Source organism: Macaca thibetana, chromosome 12 (genome assembly GCF_024542745.1).
Source record: "Macaca thibetana thibetana isolate TM-01 chromosome 12, ASM2454274v1, whole genome shotgun sequence".
NCBI classification, from domain to species: Eukaryota; Metazoa; Chordata; class Mammalia; order Primates; family Cercopithecidae; genus Macaca; species Macaca thibetana.
Window position 1 is genome coordinate 86,480,665 of NC_065589.1, and position 17,176 is coordinate 86,497,840.

General features: G+C 36.8%; 1 protein-coding gene across 8 annotated transcripts in view; it reads right to left on the reverse strand.

Annotated features, from left to right (window-relative positions):
• Positions 1–17,176, reverse strand: part of GPD2 (glycerol-3-phosphate dehydrogenase 2) — a 150,080-nt gene that overhangs the window by 77,886 nt on the left and 55,018 nt on the right. For 7 of the 8 annotated variants that reach the window (XM_050752469.1, XM_050752474.1, XM_050752468.1 and 4 more), the window contains one exon: positions 9,858–10,029. In XM_050752469.1, the coding sequence (XP_050608426.1) occupies positions 9,858–10,029 (172 nt within the window). Of the gene's footprint in view, positions 1–9,857; positions 10,030–12,859; positions 13,027–17,176 lie in introns of those variants that run through there. The other variant, XM_050752476.1, reaches the window with a different exon arrangement.

Consider the following 17,176-nt stretch of genomic DNA (forward strand, 5'->3'; position numbering starts at 1 on the left):
TAGCATTTTGTGTTCTTAGGTAAAATAATTAAGTCTGAAGGGCACAAAAAATAATGCACACGGGATTCAAGAAACTACTCCTTACTATAGATTTGAGGAGGTTGGGGAGAGATCTTCCTTCAGAGTAGAAAGAGTGACCTCCTTACATTACAGGCAGGGAAGGGCTGGCCTCTCTATGTACTGAAGGTAATTCACTAAAGTAGTTCAAGATTTTATAATTTTCTTTTTTTTTCTTTTTTCTTGTTAGCAGCTACTTTTCATGGAAAGCAATAAGCTCTATCTCATTTAGTGGAAGGGGTATTATCATTATTTAAGGCTTTGTTTTTATTGATTACTTTTAGTAGGTAGTATGGTGAATTTTGTGACAGTAATAAAATATTAATATTTGGAGTAAAATTACTCTGAAATCTTAGGCAGAATAACAAGATTAGAGTACAAGAATAAAGTCAACTTGAAATCTATATTCCATTTATCATCTCATCTGTTAGCAAGCTGAAATTGTATCTTCTAGGTGGGGCAAGGGGTATGAACACAGTTCTTTACAGCTTTGTCTTTTCTGACCTGAGTGAGAATGTCTAATTACTTCCCACTAAACCAATTCATGGATCAAAACAGTTGGATGAATATAGAAGGATAATTACAATCTAAGAGGAAAAATGGTACGACATTTAACTTTCACAACATGAAATAGAACAGAAGTATATTTTAATACCTTTTACTGATTATCTTATTATGCATGAAAACATGCTCAATATAATAAATGCAGAGAAGCAAAGAGAACAAAATAAAACTCTCCTGTAATCACACCACTCAGAGATAACCACAGTTGACATTTGGGTATTTAAACGTTCACATTTTCTATGCATGTATATAATCACATATGTACATTTTTGTAAAAATAGGATTATATGGTAAATTTGATTTAATTTTTTCATTTAACACTGTTTATTGTAAACATTTACCCATGTCAATAAATATTTTTCTATAAGTTCATTTTTAACATGTGGATAGTATTCTATTAATTTTTATAATTTATTCAATTTCTTATTTTTGAACATTTGGATTATCTCATTGTTTCACTATTACAGATAGTACTGCAAGATTATATTTTCATTTAAACTCCTTGTATCTTTTAATTATATCATTAGAATACATTTCAAGAAATGTCACTATTAAGATATTTCTAAATAGAAAGGTAAGAGTAATCATTCTGAAATAAGTATCAGAGACACCAAGATAATAGCACATAAATCAAAAAATTTAAGATGCTTTGTATGTTAGCACCATAAGAACAGGTATTAAAGCCACATGCTGCACGAAGGAAAAATAATATAGTTTTTTTTTTTTTTTTTTTTAAGGTGAGTTTATCTTTCTTTAGAAAAGCTTTGGGCACTTAACTTTGGATTTCAGACAGCCACTGCCATTAATAAGAAAAGGGACTAACCCAAAGGCTGAACATTTTATGGGAAGGATCAATTCTTCTAAAATATTATCCTCTTGTAAAGCTGCAAAGTAATCCTGACTTGTTAATCCTCACGATCAGGATACTATGCTTTGGCCTGGTATTTTCTAAAAGTTAATGTTAGCATTTTATATAAATATGATATTGTATTTGTTATTTAATATCTATTTCTACGTTTACATTAGAAAACACATAAATTATATTAGAAAACAGATTAATAGAGATATGATGTTGTTATAACATGTCATTAACATACTTTAGTGTTTGTTAAGTACACATATGATTATGGAGTCACAAAACTGTACTAGGCTGTAACAATTGCAATAACACAATTTTGAGGAATAAGGGAGTTGCTCCTGTTGTTTTTTATTTTTACTTTGGTATTATCAAAAATACCCAATGTTCAAAGAGAGGAAGAATATCCAAATAATACAGAAAGGCAGAAAGAGAAAATGATGTAAAAAACTATACTAATGGCCTCCTGGTTTCCTAGTTACAAAATCCAAAGGTAAACAATGTTTACTATAAAAACTGTCTTACATATTTTATCAGGAACTTTTCTATGCTTACTAAAGAACACAATCTGATACCATCTCACTTGAAAAACAAATAAAAATTAGCACTCATTCTTCACAATCTGCTTTTTTTGATTTATAACACATCTTAGCCATTTTCCCTGTAAATACTTAAACATCTATCTCTTTTCAATAACTGAATATATTCCAATTTATTAAGACAGACTCCAATTTTTTGCCATTATAAATATTGTTATAAATAAAATTCTGGACAGTATGACATTGTAAGCTCAGCTTTGAACTCTTCTTCTTCTCTAAACACAGAAAATTATATATGTATATATTTTAAAGGACATAATTGACTCAAAAATAAGATTAAAACTCAATGGACCCAAAATGTAGCAGAAACTCAGAGCAGAATGTTTAGACCAAAAGCTTTTCTCTTGCTAGGTTCAAGGTCTAAAAATGGGCAAAGGCAATCAAGATCTCAGTTCCTAAAGGGTAAGAGGAATATAATTATCCATTACAAGGAAAGGTAAAGAAGCCAGAGGAGCATTCGGTTGCTGGGACTGAAGAAAGTCTCTGCCTCTTGTGCAAGGAAGTTGACAAGCTTCTCTTGACCACTCTCTGGGCCCAGGAAGCAGAAAGACAGACACAGCCTTGGCACCAGCACCAGAGCCCAGGTACCACTTGTCTCAGCAGCTAGTCTGCAAGGTCCCCAAAATCGACAAGGGCAGGAGTCTTTTGGTTCCAAGAAAAGTCCCTGACCGTACTTAAGGATGGTCATTACTATACTTACAGAGTTGAGGGTATGGAAAAAGAGCATGAAACAAAACTGATCTAATAAGGGCAGAAAAGGGGGGAAAGAAGCACAATAACAAGCATGAAAAGTTAAAATAAATACAAAGCAAATGCACATGGAATCAAAAAAAATGTAAATGGATTCCATTTACCGACTAAAAGACATAGTCTATTAAGTGTAAAAAGAAATAAAATAAATAAATGAAACCTAGCTATATACTATTTATCACATATATACCATAATAAAAGGATTTAGAAAATTGTAGAATGGCCAGGTACAGTGGCTCATGTCTGTAATCCCAACATTTTGCAAGGTGAAGGTGGGAGAACCACTTGATCTCAGGAGTTCCAGACCAGCCTGGCAACATAGCAAGACCTGGTCTCTACGAAAAATTTATAAACACATCAGCCCCGGTGGCACACACTTTTAGATCTAGTTACTCAGGAGGCTGAGGTGGTAAGGTCTCTTGAACCCAGGAGGTTGAGTCTGCAGTGACCTATGATGGAGCCACTGCACTCTAGCCTGGGCAATGGAGTGAGACTCTGTCTCCAAAAACAAAACAAAATTTGAAAAAAAAAAACTGAGACAAACCCTTTCTGTTTGCTATTTTGTAAATATTTTCCAAATTTCACCTTTTTGCTTTTATATCTTTTGCCATGGATACATCTGAATTTTTATAAAATCAAAAGCAGGCTTTTCCTTTGTGGCTTTTTGGTGTCATACTTAAAAACACCTTTCCTACCCCATATAAAAAAATTTACACATACTTTCTTCTAATAGTTTTATGATGTTTTAATGTTACACCCTTGATTCACATGGAGTATGATAAAACAGAATATATATGCATACATACACACACACACGCACACACACACACACAAATTGGGGGGAGTGGATATTCCAACATCGTTTATGAAGTAACTGATGATCACAGTTTTGAAATGTTGCCTTTGCCATATTCTAAACTTCATGTATTTAAAGACTGAGAGACTAATTTATAGACTCCATGACTGATTCTCGATTCCTTTACCAGACTATTTTAATTACAGTAGTTTTAGAATACACTTTAGTATCTGATAAGTCTCTACTTCCCTTATCAGTAGTCTTTTTCTAAATCAGTCTAGTAAATCTCACAGGCGTAGTTCTCTTCTTAACGTTTTGCAGTTTCTAAAGTCGATTCCCCTGACCCTGGCCAAAGGAAAGCACTACATTAATCAAAATTATGTTAAATTTCCAGATTAATTTTAAGAGAAATTAGCAATCTAGTCTAATGAGCTGTGTCCAGCAAAGAGCAAACTTTCACTTCCTGCAATTCTAGCTTCTGAAATAGAATTTTCTCCTACCTTGATAGTGGAGGGGTGGAGACCATAATTCTCAGAATGCACTATCTCCAAGGCTCTCCCTTTTCTGCATTTATCCTGAAATGCACACACCTCCTTCCTTTCCCAAATTTTTATTTATAGCAAACAATGTTATTATTATCCTCCATTTATGCCTGAGAAACTTGAGGCTTTCTGTAAGGTTAAGCCACTTGTCGAAGGTCATAGAGGTAGTAAGCAATGAAGCCAAGACATGACCCAAGTTCATTCTAATTCTATAACATGTGTCCTTAATCACTGCGCTATACTGCCTTAGGAATTATAGTGGGAATTCAAGAATTGCTAGCCAAATACCATTGATAAAAGTCTTCATTTGTAAACAAGAGAACTACAATTAATATTTTCCTCCAGAAAGAGACAGTCTTCTCTGGAATTTGAACTGCAGACATAAAGGTTAAATTTTATACATCAGATCTTATTTTATTTTCTACAGGCCCACCCAAGAATGCAAATACATCAGATTTTAAACCAAAAATGTACTAGGTAATCCGAGATACATACAGGTAAAGTTACATAAAAGAACATAAAAAGCTAAAGAGAACACCTTGAAGAACCTGAGGGAGTGAATATATTTATCAGATTCTCCTTTTCCAGCTCCCTTTGGGAGCAAAGTGCCCACAACTGGGCTTTTGGGACATGTTTCTGTCCTAGAATGGGACACAGAGGTGTTAAAGAGTGAAGCAATTTCTATTGATCCTAGAGACCTGCAGGAGAACGTGAGAAGTCTGCATACTGTGTTTATAAAATAATATTCCCAAATGAAACAAACGAAAATTGATTTCCAAGAAAATGCAGATGATAAGAATGCAAACAAATGTTCATTATGAAGACTCCATGACTTTTTGTCTTTCCTCTATAGTCTTGGTTTATCCATTACTAAAATTGCATTTGGGCACAGTATTTTATCAAAAAGCTCATGCAAACATGTTTGTACAAGTCCTTTAACATCTAGTAGTTCCTCCCAAAACTTTGATGTCCTGAAAAATCTAATTATTACTGGTAACTTTAAAAGATCACAGTAATTTATTTTTGTCAAATGTGACTAAAGATTAATGGATACAATCAGGAATAATTTGGTAAAAACATATCAAATGCAGAGAAAGCAAAATTTGTTGTTAAGTGAAGCATCAAATATAATAAAAGAGCAAATTCCATGAATGAACAGCAACAATGCACAATTCATTAACCAAATGCCCATGATTATTTCACACTTCAGAGGGCCACTGATATGATCAGGAATTGTAGTAAAAGGATAAATATAGATTACCTTCAGTCATCTCTTTATAAATTTTAATTATAAACACTACCCCCAGAGGGCTACCAGCATAATAAAAGAAATATAAGCTAAGGTTTGCCCATCCTTTTTATAAATCATAATTCCACATATATAAAATTAGACAGGCAATTATTTTAAGATCGCAATTAATATGTCAAGATATATTAAAAATACATCATCTTCTTAGCTATTACTAACTGTAAGAATTAAAAACCTGATCAACTTTCAGGCTCTGGAAATGCTTATCTATTCAAAATCGTCATCCTTATCATCACCACCACGAGTATCACCACCCACAGTCATCTGCTAATATACTAGCTAATACCTTGATCACTACGGAATGCCCTTCACTGCCAGAAGAAAAAGTTTATTTGTTCAATAAATAGTAATAAACTGCTAAGTTGTTCCTTGAAATCAAGGCCACATCTTACCAGTCTTAACTATTCTCAGAGTTGGTTCAGGACTTGATTGAAAAATAGTATTGTTTTAAATAGAGAAAAAAAAAAAAAACACCCAAAAACAACCTAAAGAATAATTAATAAGAACATCATTGCAATGAGTTCTTCCATAAAGTTATTAAATGAAAATAAATAAAATGGAATTTTGCCATTAAAAATCATGAATACTATATACATGTATTTATATCAATAAATACACACTATTTGAAAGAAACACACTGCAAAAAGAAATACAATCTTGTCTATTCTTTAAAAATATATAAATATACAAAGTGCACAAAGGCAAACAGAGTAAGACTTTTCAGAAGGTGAAAAAGAATAAAAGTCACTTAGTGATTGCCTTATTATTATTGCACTTGAGGTCCTGCAATCTGACCTTTAACCCTTCCAGGGAAGCCTGGCTTTGTAACTTCATGATCCCTTATCAGCTCCAGGCCTACATTTAAACAATTTCCTCTGCTTTCATAGAATCTTGTCTCATTTTTTCTTTTTATCATTGATATCCAGTCAATTCTCAACTCTAGATTCAATGTGACTGTCTATTTCTGTACCTCTACTCTCAGTAATACTGGACACACATGCGCGCGCACACACACACACAGACGCATATAAATGTACCACGTGGATAATAAATTTACATTTTCTAACCACAGCAAAGAAACCCCATTTTTCCTATCATATTCTCTGCAATGACATCCCTTACTCCCACCCATAAGTAGAACATCTCACTTTGTATTTGTTTAAGAATAGCTCTTCATACTCACACAAACTCTTTATGTCTTAGAATTTACCCTTTGCGCCGGGCGCGGTGGCTCACGCCTGTAATCCCAGCACTTTGGGAGGCCGAGGCGGGCGGATCACAAGGTCAGGAGATCGAGACCACGGTGAAACCCCGTCTCTACTAAAAATACAAAAAAAAATTAGCCGGGCGCGGTTGTGGGCACCTGTAGTCCCAGCTACTCGGGAGGCTGAGGCAGGAGAATGGCGTGAACCCGGGAGGCGGAGCTTGCAGTGAGCCGAGATCGCGCCACTGCACTCCAGCCTGGGCGACAGAGTGAGACTCCGTCTCAAAAAAAAAAAAAAAAAAAGAATTTGCCCTTTGTTTCTGTCCCTGAGAAACAAGTTTCTTACCTTCCTGCTAAAACCAAGATATATCTCTGATATCTCTTTCCCTGTATTTTCATGAGACCTTGTTCCTTATGATTGCCTTCTACTATTAGGTAGGTACATGACATTTAAAAGTAATGACAAAAGCTGCAATTACTTTTGCACCAACCTAATACTTATATATTAAGTTCTCCCCCAGCACTGACTTTTTTTCCCTGAGTCTACAGAAATATTCAGATTACTCTTTATAAAAAGAAAAAAGGAAAGAAATCCTTGAAACATACTGTCTCCCTTCTTTATATCCTACCACACCATCAAGTTACCACCCTTCTATTTTCTTTTTCTCCACATCTCTTGAAAGCCTATGCTCATGACTGTTCCTTCAGTATCGTCTATCCATTCCCCATCACCAAACCTAAGGCAGTATCTCCAAGTGGTCTATTCAATAAAGCCCAAAGGCTTTCTCCTAGCGTACCAGACCCAGCCCTGCCTTTCCACTCTTCTCTCATGTTCTCTCATATATAGCCTCAATTCTCCAAATTACAACACAGGCTGTCTCCCACATACACTGATTCCATGCTGTTCCTCCTGTACATTTTCTCAGACTGGAACACTTCGAGCAAGCAATGTTTGCCTATTAAAATGTTACCTATGCCAAATAGCATAAGTAAAGTTTTCCATTCCTGACCATTCTATGTAGATATGACTACCCTCATCTTTCAGTGTCCATAATGGCCCTGAGCCTTTTAAAAGGCTCACATATTCTCTATCACATAATCTGGTCTGTGCAAACAAGCACTATAGAACTATGGGCGCCCTAGTGGTACCAACTCTATCAATCATCTTTGTATGCTCATGTAGCACTTGCATATCGCCATGCATACAGCAGGCACTCAGCATATATTTATAAAACTAAAAAGAATGGCTATACATTTTAGTACATAGCATGAAAATGCCTGCAGATACCAAGAAATATACTTTCCTGAATCCTACTGGGGAAATGATCCTCTTTGATAACAGAAAATTATCACTAAGTAAATTCTAATTTCTAGGAGGGGTAGTTCCAAACAAGACCTCCTATTATGTTGGGAATGTGTCCCCTCTTTCCACCTTCTTTCCCAGGCCTTCAGGGGGAAAAAAGCTGAATTCAAATTATCTATTCTCAAAAACTATTCTCAAACTGTTCTTCCTTTAGGCCTTAGTGTATCAAGGTTAATCGGGCTCAAATTATATTTCATTCTTGGAGACAGAAAATTTTATGAAAATTGGGGTCAACTTTGTAACACAGTAGACTTCATGTGCCTATATTTTGAACTTGCCATTATTTAGCATTGACAAAAACTACTTAGGCTGTGAAGTTTCCATGGACCAAAACCTGAGTGTGGGTCCTGTGAAATCAGTTATCTAGGGTACTTTTGTGTGTGTATATGTAGACCTCATTAAATTCATTTCATTTCCATAAAAGTAGATTCTGCCAGGTACATAAAGTAACTAAATCAAGAGTGGCTGTAGTAGTAATTTAATTGATCTGAGAAGAATTATTCCATCTAATAAGTCATTACTATTGAGTGTTAAAATATAATAAATATTAAACTTTATATAGAAACCAAAATAATCCACAGTCAAAATTCCTTGCAGCAGTATCCTACCCAATTCGAGACATCTGAGGATACTGCAATGGGGTCCTTCTCCAGGACAATTGGTTCTGAAAGTCTTTTACATTCATGTTAGTAATAGCAGCTATAATACTATCTATAATTTACTGAGCTTCTACTTTGTGTGACAAGCACCGTTCTAAATCTCTTCATGATTAACATGTAACTCTCACAACAATCATTCAGAGAAGGTATTTTTTCCTCATGTGAAAGGCAAGGAACCTTAGACAAATTAAGTCCTTTGCCCCCCACCCCCCAACACACACACATCTGTTAAAGAAGTTAAGCCAGGATAAGTACCCAGATTTCCCTGACTCCAAACTCCACGCTAATACCCATAGGCAAAACAAACATAGTATTTTATTAAATATAACATATCCAAGAGCATTGGTGTTCTATACTAAAATTTCTTTCATTACATGTCATGTTTCCATTTTCATCATGTCTTTCCACTAACAGACAGAATGACCGAGACAGAACTATAGATTAGCAATATTTTCCATTATTTATTCACATGAACTAAAGTTTTGCAAACTGCAGTCCATATTTCACTGGAAGAGATGGTTTTAAGAGGTACATGAACAAAGATAATTATTTTAATAAATTACTTCAGTTTAATAAATTTTTCTACCATTGACTGATATGTGATTTCAAGTGACATAAAAATGTTTTTATTTTATATAAATATAAATATGTACTAAAAAAAACCCCAGAACATCAAATTAATAAATTCATAAAATATAAAGTTTTCTTTTTAAATAAATTCATTGAAGTGAAATGAGTTATATTTCATTTTAAAGTTGTGCAGTGCCTATATTTCAAGAACTATGAAAGTACTTCATTAAGGATGGAAAATCTGGAAACACAAACAGAAATGTGGCCTCACTATTATAGAGTGCATATTGTGTATTTATGCTGAGGAGAAAGGATGAAGTGTTATCCACATCAAGACTTACCTCTGAGCTAAACAATGGGAACACATGGACACATGGAGGGGAACAACACACACTGGGGCCTTTGGAGTGGGGCAGGGGGAGGGCGAGCATCAGGATAAATAGCTAATGCATGCTGGGTTTGTACCTAGGTAATGGGTTGACAGGTGCAGCAAACCACCATGGCACACGCTTACCTATGTAACAAACCTGCACATCCTGCACATGTACCCCAGAACTTAAAATTAAAATTAAAAAAAAAAAGACTTACCTCTGGTGACAGCATCTAGCGCACAGCCACTTCCTGTTGCTCCTCCTCCAATAACAAGGATATCAAATTCAGATGTATTTTGCAAAGTTAGTAGCTGAGCTTCTCTGGAAGGAGGCTCCCTGTTAACTGGTTCTGAAATGTAGTCTGCTGCTTTAACATAGGCCAGGTTCATCTGATGTAAAAGCAGATCATATTCAGTTGTCCATTTGGAATGTCAATTTAACAAATTTTACAACATACTAAAAGGAGATTTCTAATAGAAATAAGGAATATAAGAGTTAGAGAGAGTCCACAGTCTACATGGAGTTATAAGACCAACTGCCTTGGGGGAAAACAATCCTTAAATTTCTCAGTGTATTTCTTCTCATGAATCACAACTATTTAGCCATAGGACACCTGGTTTCAGATTCATTATCTCAACTGCTTCATATATGGCCAAGTTCAATTATTCACAACACTGTATAGCAATTCCCAAATACCTTATTTAAGGCAATTTATAAGGGAACATAAGGAGATTTTTTTACTCAGTACTAGCAATTCATTCAGATAACATTTTAAAGTGGTGAAGAAGGAGGAAAAAGGACTTCATGTCTTTCCACACTTTCTTAGAAGTACACATTCTTCATTCCTCAGTTCTCCTGACAAAAATATATTATAGAGTTTGGGGGCATATAAGTTAAAGTCAGTACAATTAAAAAGACTTTATTTAACAGAAGGTACTAAATAATGAGCTATGTTTAATGAGAATTATATTTTTCAGAAAAATGTAGTCAAAGACTTCCATATTATTTTAATATAAAACTATAGATTTTATATATTGAATGTAATATAAATATACTATAATGTTGGATTTGTTTTTATATGGGGCTTCATTCTGTTGCCCAGCCTAGGGTGCGGTGGCACTATCACAGCTTACTGCAACCTCAGCCTCCCCAGGCTCAGGTGATTCTGCTACCTCAGCCTACGGAGTAGCTGGGACTACAGCTGTGCGCCACCATACTTAGCTAATTTTTGTATTTTTTGCAGAGATGGGGTTTTACCATGTTGCCCAGCGTGGTCTCAAACTCCTGGAATCAAGCAATGCATCTGCCTCAGCCTTCCAAAGTGCTGAGATGACAGGTATGAGCGACCACACCCAGCCCATTATTACAGTTTTTATAGAACTTCAACTATAATAGAATTAAAGGCCTTGACACAGTCCTCCTAAAAAATAATGACCTTCCATATTTCTAGCTTTTTAAAGAATGTAGCTTATCATCCTAAATCAAAAATGATTATGGACTTTAAAAATAAGTAGTTGCCAGAAGGCAGAGTCAAAAACCCAGGAAAATGCTGTCTGTTTTTTTTCCCAAAATACTAATACTAGGTTTGTTCACTATAGTAAACGGTACTGGCCAGCATTGCTCTATTAGTATTCCAGAGATACGTGACTTCCATTTTAGTTTCTTCAAATCACAGCATCATTGCAATCCATGATAGTGGTGTTTTTCCCATTCTGCTGCAGGAGCCCCATATGAAGCTCTAGGCCAACAGGCCAAAGCATGTACAAGAGGAGGGAATCTCAGGTGTTACCAAGAGATTATCCTCATCACCCAAAAAAAGGGATTTTTAAAATTCATTCAAATAGAAGAAACCCATTTACCCCCTGCAGTTGCATTTAATTATTATCAGGCCAATTGGATTTCTATGAAAGTAAATCTAGAAGCCATTGGGTAAATTGAAAGAAACCCAGATTAGGATCAGAGGGTCCCACCCTGGGTTTTAGCAATGTAACTGTTGACTCATTATCTCTGGTTTCTTCACTTATAAAATGGTGATAAAAACCCCTGTGATTTCTCCTTGTATCTTTGGATTATCCTCAGTCTGAATGGAATAATAATCTGAAAGTCATTGGTAAATGACAAAGAAACCACTAGAGTTGCTGCTGTTATCACTCTGTTAAATAATTTGATCTCTTAGTCACATATAATTAGGAACTTTCAAAACATGTTTTACTAAATTTCATAAAAACAAAAAGTTATTATTAGGCTACAAATTCTGACACCAAACCACAAAAATCGTATTTTTCATATAGCTTCTTTTAATTATCTGCTAATAACAATGTCCCCATTTTTACCTTTATATACATTTGGTTTGTTAACTAAATAAATGTTACCAGTGGGTACCACAGAGAACATAACATATTTCAATTACGGTCTTTGCCTTCCATCATCTAATGAGAAAAAAAAAAAATATATATATATATATATACACACACACACACACACACACATACATACACACACACTATACACACACACACATACACATATAAATAACAAGTACATAGAAAGAATAAGTGCCACACTTGAGGGAAAAACACACCAGGCTATGGCCATTCAGATGAGGGAGAGAGAGTCTTTCATTTGAGGGTTTCAATTGCGCCATGACAGATGGGTAGGACTTGGACATGAGACTGACAAGTGACTAAACCGCCAGAGCATTTTCACACATCAAAAAGATTGCTGACATTTTCTGCTTGGTAAGTTTTCGAGAAATACTTGAGAAATAAGTTTAAAGACCATATTATGATATAGTTCATTAGAACTTGGTAATACTAAAAGTCCCCTATTCTACTCTAACTGTGAACATTAATCTTGACTGAGTTTCTCCTTCATCAAGTTTGCTAGATCTGAAAGGCATCACTAGTGTGTGAGGATCTCATTCCATTAACAACACTGTTTCTCCTGTATTCACTCCTTCCCTTGTCCTTCTCATCAACAAGCTCTAACCTATCTCAGTCTCAACGATAATAAACACCTCTTATATATATCTCTAACCATCCTAAAAATTGCCGAAAGACACGTAAATCTTGTTTTTTTCTACTGCCTCACTCCTTACTCCTCACACTCACCCTAATCTGAATTTTCACATACACCCAACTACTACCAACAACCATAAAACTGACTAAATGCCAACTATGCCACCAAATCCAATAAATGCACAAATGATCATTCACTCACCTGGACATCTGGGGGACAACTCTCTCTATCTCCAGCCTCTCTGAACCACTCTCTCTTAGCTTCCTTCGTATGTCACTCTACTGCCCAAAATTAAACACCAAATTTCCTCTTAGGTCTATCCAATTCACTCTCCTCAGATCACTAAACTCAACAGAGAGAGAGAAAGAGAGAGAGAGAGAGAGAATCTTATGTACCCCATATCATCAAATATCTTTTATATTACAATAATGTATAATTTTGTTCCACCATTCAGGAACCAAGATTTCACACTGCCTACTTGAGACCTCCATTTGGATGTCTTACATATATCTCAAAATTGGCCCAATTACTTTATCTCCTCAAACCTTTTTCTCCATCAGTGTTCCCAATCTCAGTAAGGGTGTCATTATACATGTAGTTGCTTGTGCCAGAAATGTGCAAACAACCTCGAGAGCTCTCAGTCTCTTAAGTCCTGTATCTGCTCAATGACTGAGTTTATCAATTCCACCTTCTAAAAAATTTCCATATCTAGCCACTTCATCTCCACCGCTACCTCTCAAATCAAGGTATCTTCCCTCTCCCCATACTAACATGATATTCTCCCAAAGGCCTTCACACATTTATCCAGCCTCCTTCCATATCATTTTCTATACTACAACTGGAGTGATCATTTAAAAACCCAAATAATGTCATTTCCATGTATAAAATCCTTCAAGAGCTTCCAATTGAATATATCTTTACTCAAGTTTCCAAGAGTCTTACAATGGTTACAATTTTAAAAAAGGCCAGGTGCAGTGGCTCACTCCCGGCACTTTGGGAGGCCGAAGTGGGAGGATCACCTGAGGTCAGGAGTTCAAGACCAGCCTGGCCAATGTGGCAAAACCCCATTTCTACTAAAAATACAAAAATTGGCCAGGCATGGCGGCACATGACTATAGTTCCAGCTACTCAGGAGGCTGAGACAGGAGAATCTCTTGAACCCAGGAGAAGGAGACTGCAGTGAGCCGAGATCACGCCACTGCACTCCAGCCTAGGTGACAGAGGATATTGTGTCTCAAAAAAAAAAAAAAAAAAAGGTAGGGAGGGCAACACCAAGTGCTGGTGAGGATGCAACACAATTGAAACTCTTATACTGCTTATAGAAACGCAAAATTAAACAGCTATTTTGGAAAACAGTTTGGGAATGTCTTTTTTTTTTTTTTAAGATGGAGTCTCACTCTGTCGCTCAGGCTGCAGTGCAGTGGCACGATCTCAGCTCACTGCAACCTCTGCCACCCGGGTTCAAGCGATTCTCTTGCCTCAGCCTCCCGAGTAGCTGGGATTACAGATGCCTGCCACCACGCCTGGCTAATTTTTGTAATTTTAGTAGAGACAGGGTTTCACTATCTTGGTCAGGCTAGTCTTGAACTCCTCCCCTCGTGATCCACGGGCCTCAGCCTCCCAAAGTGCTGGGATTACAGGTGTGACCCACCATGCCCGGCCAGGAGTGTCTTATAAAGGTAAACACATACCACACAACCAAGCAGTCCCTCTGCTGGATAGCTGCCCAAAAGAAATGAAAATCTGTGTTCACACAGAAGCCTGTAGGCAAATATATAAAATGGCTTTATTCATAATTGTCCTCAACTGGAAAAAAAAAAAAAACAAACTAAAATATCCTTCACCCGGTGAATGACTAAACAAACTGTGTATGCAATGGAATAATAAACAGAAATAAAAGAGAACAAGCGGCCAGGCGCGGTGGCTCACGCCTGTAATCCCAGCACTTCGGGAGGCCGAGGTGGGCGGATCACCAGGTCAGGAGATCGAGACCATCCTGCCTAACACGGTGAAACCCCATCTCTACTAAAAATACAAAAAAATTAGCCAAGCATAGTGGCGGGCGCCTGTAGTCCCAGCTACTCGGGAGGCTGAGGCAGGAGAATGGCGTAAAGCCGGGAGGCGGAGCTTGCAGTGAGCCGAGATTGCGCCACTGCACTGCAGTCTGGGCCATAGAGCGAAACTCCGTCTCAAAAAAAAAAAAAAAGAAGAAGGAAGGAAGGAAGGAAGGAAGGAAGGAAGGAAGGAAGGAAGGAAGGAAGGAAGGAAGGAAGGAAGGAAGGAAGGAAGGAAGGAAGGAAGGAAGAACAAGCTACTGCTACACACAGCAACACAAATGAACCTCAAATGCAATATGCTAAATCAGGGGTCAGCAAATTGTAGTCTTCAGCCCAAATCTGGCTGCTCCCTGTTGTAAATAAAGTTTCACTGGAAGACAGCCACATCCAATCATTTATGTGTTGTCTATGACTGTAATAGCAGAACTGAATAGTTGCATCAGAGACTGTACGGCCTGCAAGCCTAAAACATTTACTTTCTGGCTCTTTACAGAAAAGTCTACTAATCCCTGCACTAAGCAAAAGAAGCCAGATTCAGAAGTCTACATACTATATGATTCCAGTGCTTCTGTTTATATCATGTTCTGTACAAGCAAAGTACAGAATCGGAAAACAGATCAGTGGTTGCCAGGGTCTGGGAATGGGGGTACAAGGACTGACTACAAAGGGCATGAAAGAATGGTGAGGATGATAGGAATGTTCTACAGCTTGATCATGGTGCTCATTACATACCTGTATGCACTTATCAAAACTCACAGAATTGTAAATTATAATGGGTAAATTTTACTGTACTTTATACTACAAATTATACCTCAATACACTTGACTTCAAAAAAATAATAAGTGAATTATGTAAAGAGCATTTATGTGCCAGACATTATTTTAAGGGTTTTGCTTTTTTTCTACTCATTTAATCCTTACAATAACTATATGAGTTAGGTACTACTATGATCTTCATTTGACAGAACTATCTGAGACATAGAAAAGTTAAGCAATTGGTCCGTAAGTACACAGCAGGTTCACGGTAGAGCTGAAAACTGAAAGCCTGGCAACAGAGACTAAGTGTTATACTACTACACCACTCTGACACCACATATAATTTGAGGAAAAAAAATTTAAAAAGCAGACTAAGTAGTTATAATAGAGTGAGATATGACTAGCTGCCAAATCTAGAAAGTAGTTTGTTTGGTGTAGTTTCGTTTTGAAGGTTTTACTGAACAGTACCTCCAAAATATTTTTTAAAAATATACAGCACTATTAAGGGTAATTTATTTACTTTCTGACACTACTTTTTAAAATAACATTTTATTCTTGTTTACTTTTTTCATAAAAGCTGGAAAGTGTTGCAACTGAGAAGCTAAGTACCATGTTTATTTTAGAGGCAGTAAACACAGCCTAAGGCCCTACTTACAATTATGACAGGAAAAAGACTCATTTTAGCTTCATATGGTTTTGAGTCACAAAAACACATCTGCACTCTACCTTTCCTAGACTATGTTGATTGAGGGGAAATAAAAAGGAGAAAAGCAGCAAGAATAAAACAGGTAACAACATGCTTTAAGACAAGAGGGCTTTGGGTTTCAAATCTTCCTAGACCTGCCTTCCCTTTGTTCACCCTCCTTTCTAAGGCAGTTTGATTACACAGGAATTTGGGATACAGATTTAATTGAAGGATTGATTCAGAGGTTCTAGGAGAAGCCTTGGAATGGCCACAGGCCCTGTATTAGCTGGGAGACCAAAACCCTGTGTCAGGGAGAAGGGGTGGTGGGAGGGAAGAAAGGAGGGGAGGGGAGAGAGGAAGGAGGGGAGGGGACAGGAAGGGAGGGGAGAGGAAGGAAGGGGAGGAGAGGTGAGGAAAGAGGGAAGAAGAGGGGAGGGGAGGAAGGAGGGAAGGGGAAGGAAGGAAAGGGGGAGCGGAGGGGAGGGGAGGAAAAAAGGAAGGAAGGAAAGAAGGAAGGAAGGAAGGAAGGAAGGAAGGAAGGAAGGAAGGAAGGAAGGAAGGAAGGAAGGAAGGAAGGAAAAAACCCTATGTCCTGAGGAAATCCTGGGCCCACCATCATTTATTCATCGAACTTATTTATCCAATCACTATTTTTTGGAGGCCTTCAAGGATTCTATAGCCCAGGGAACAAAACAAAAAGATAAAGAAGCAATTATAACATTGTTTAAAGGTGGATATTTGAATAGAGAAGAGGATACAAGAGCCACAGGAGCCATCTCTTATCCAGACCCGAGAAGGCCTCTTGGAACATGTAGCTAAATCAAGTAGAGAAAAAGTAATAGGCATTAGCTGGGTGACAAAAACCAGGAAAGGAAGTGGGAAGAGCATGTGTTAAAACCAGAAGTCGCACTAGAATGTTTTCTCTGCTTAGCACACTACTTTCTTAAAAACCATATCATACATCCAATATTTTTAAATTGCTATATTTCACATCTAAATCAGAATTTCTATCTGAGATAAA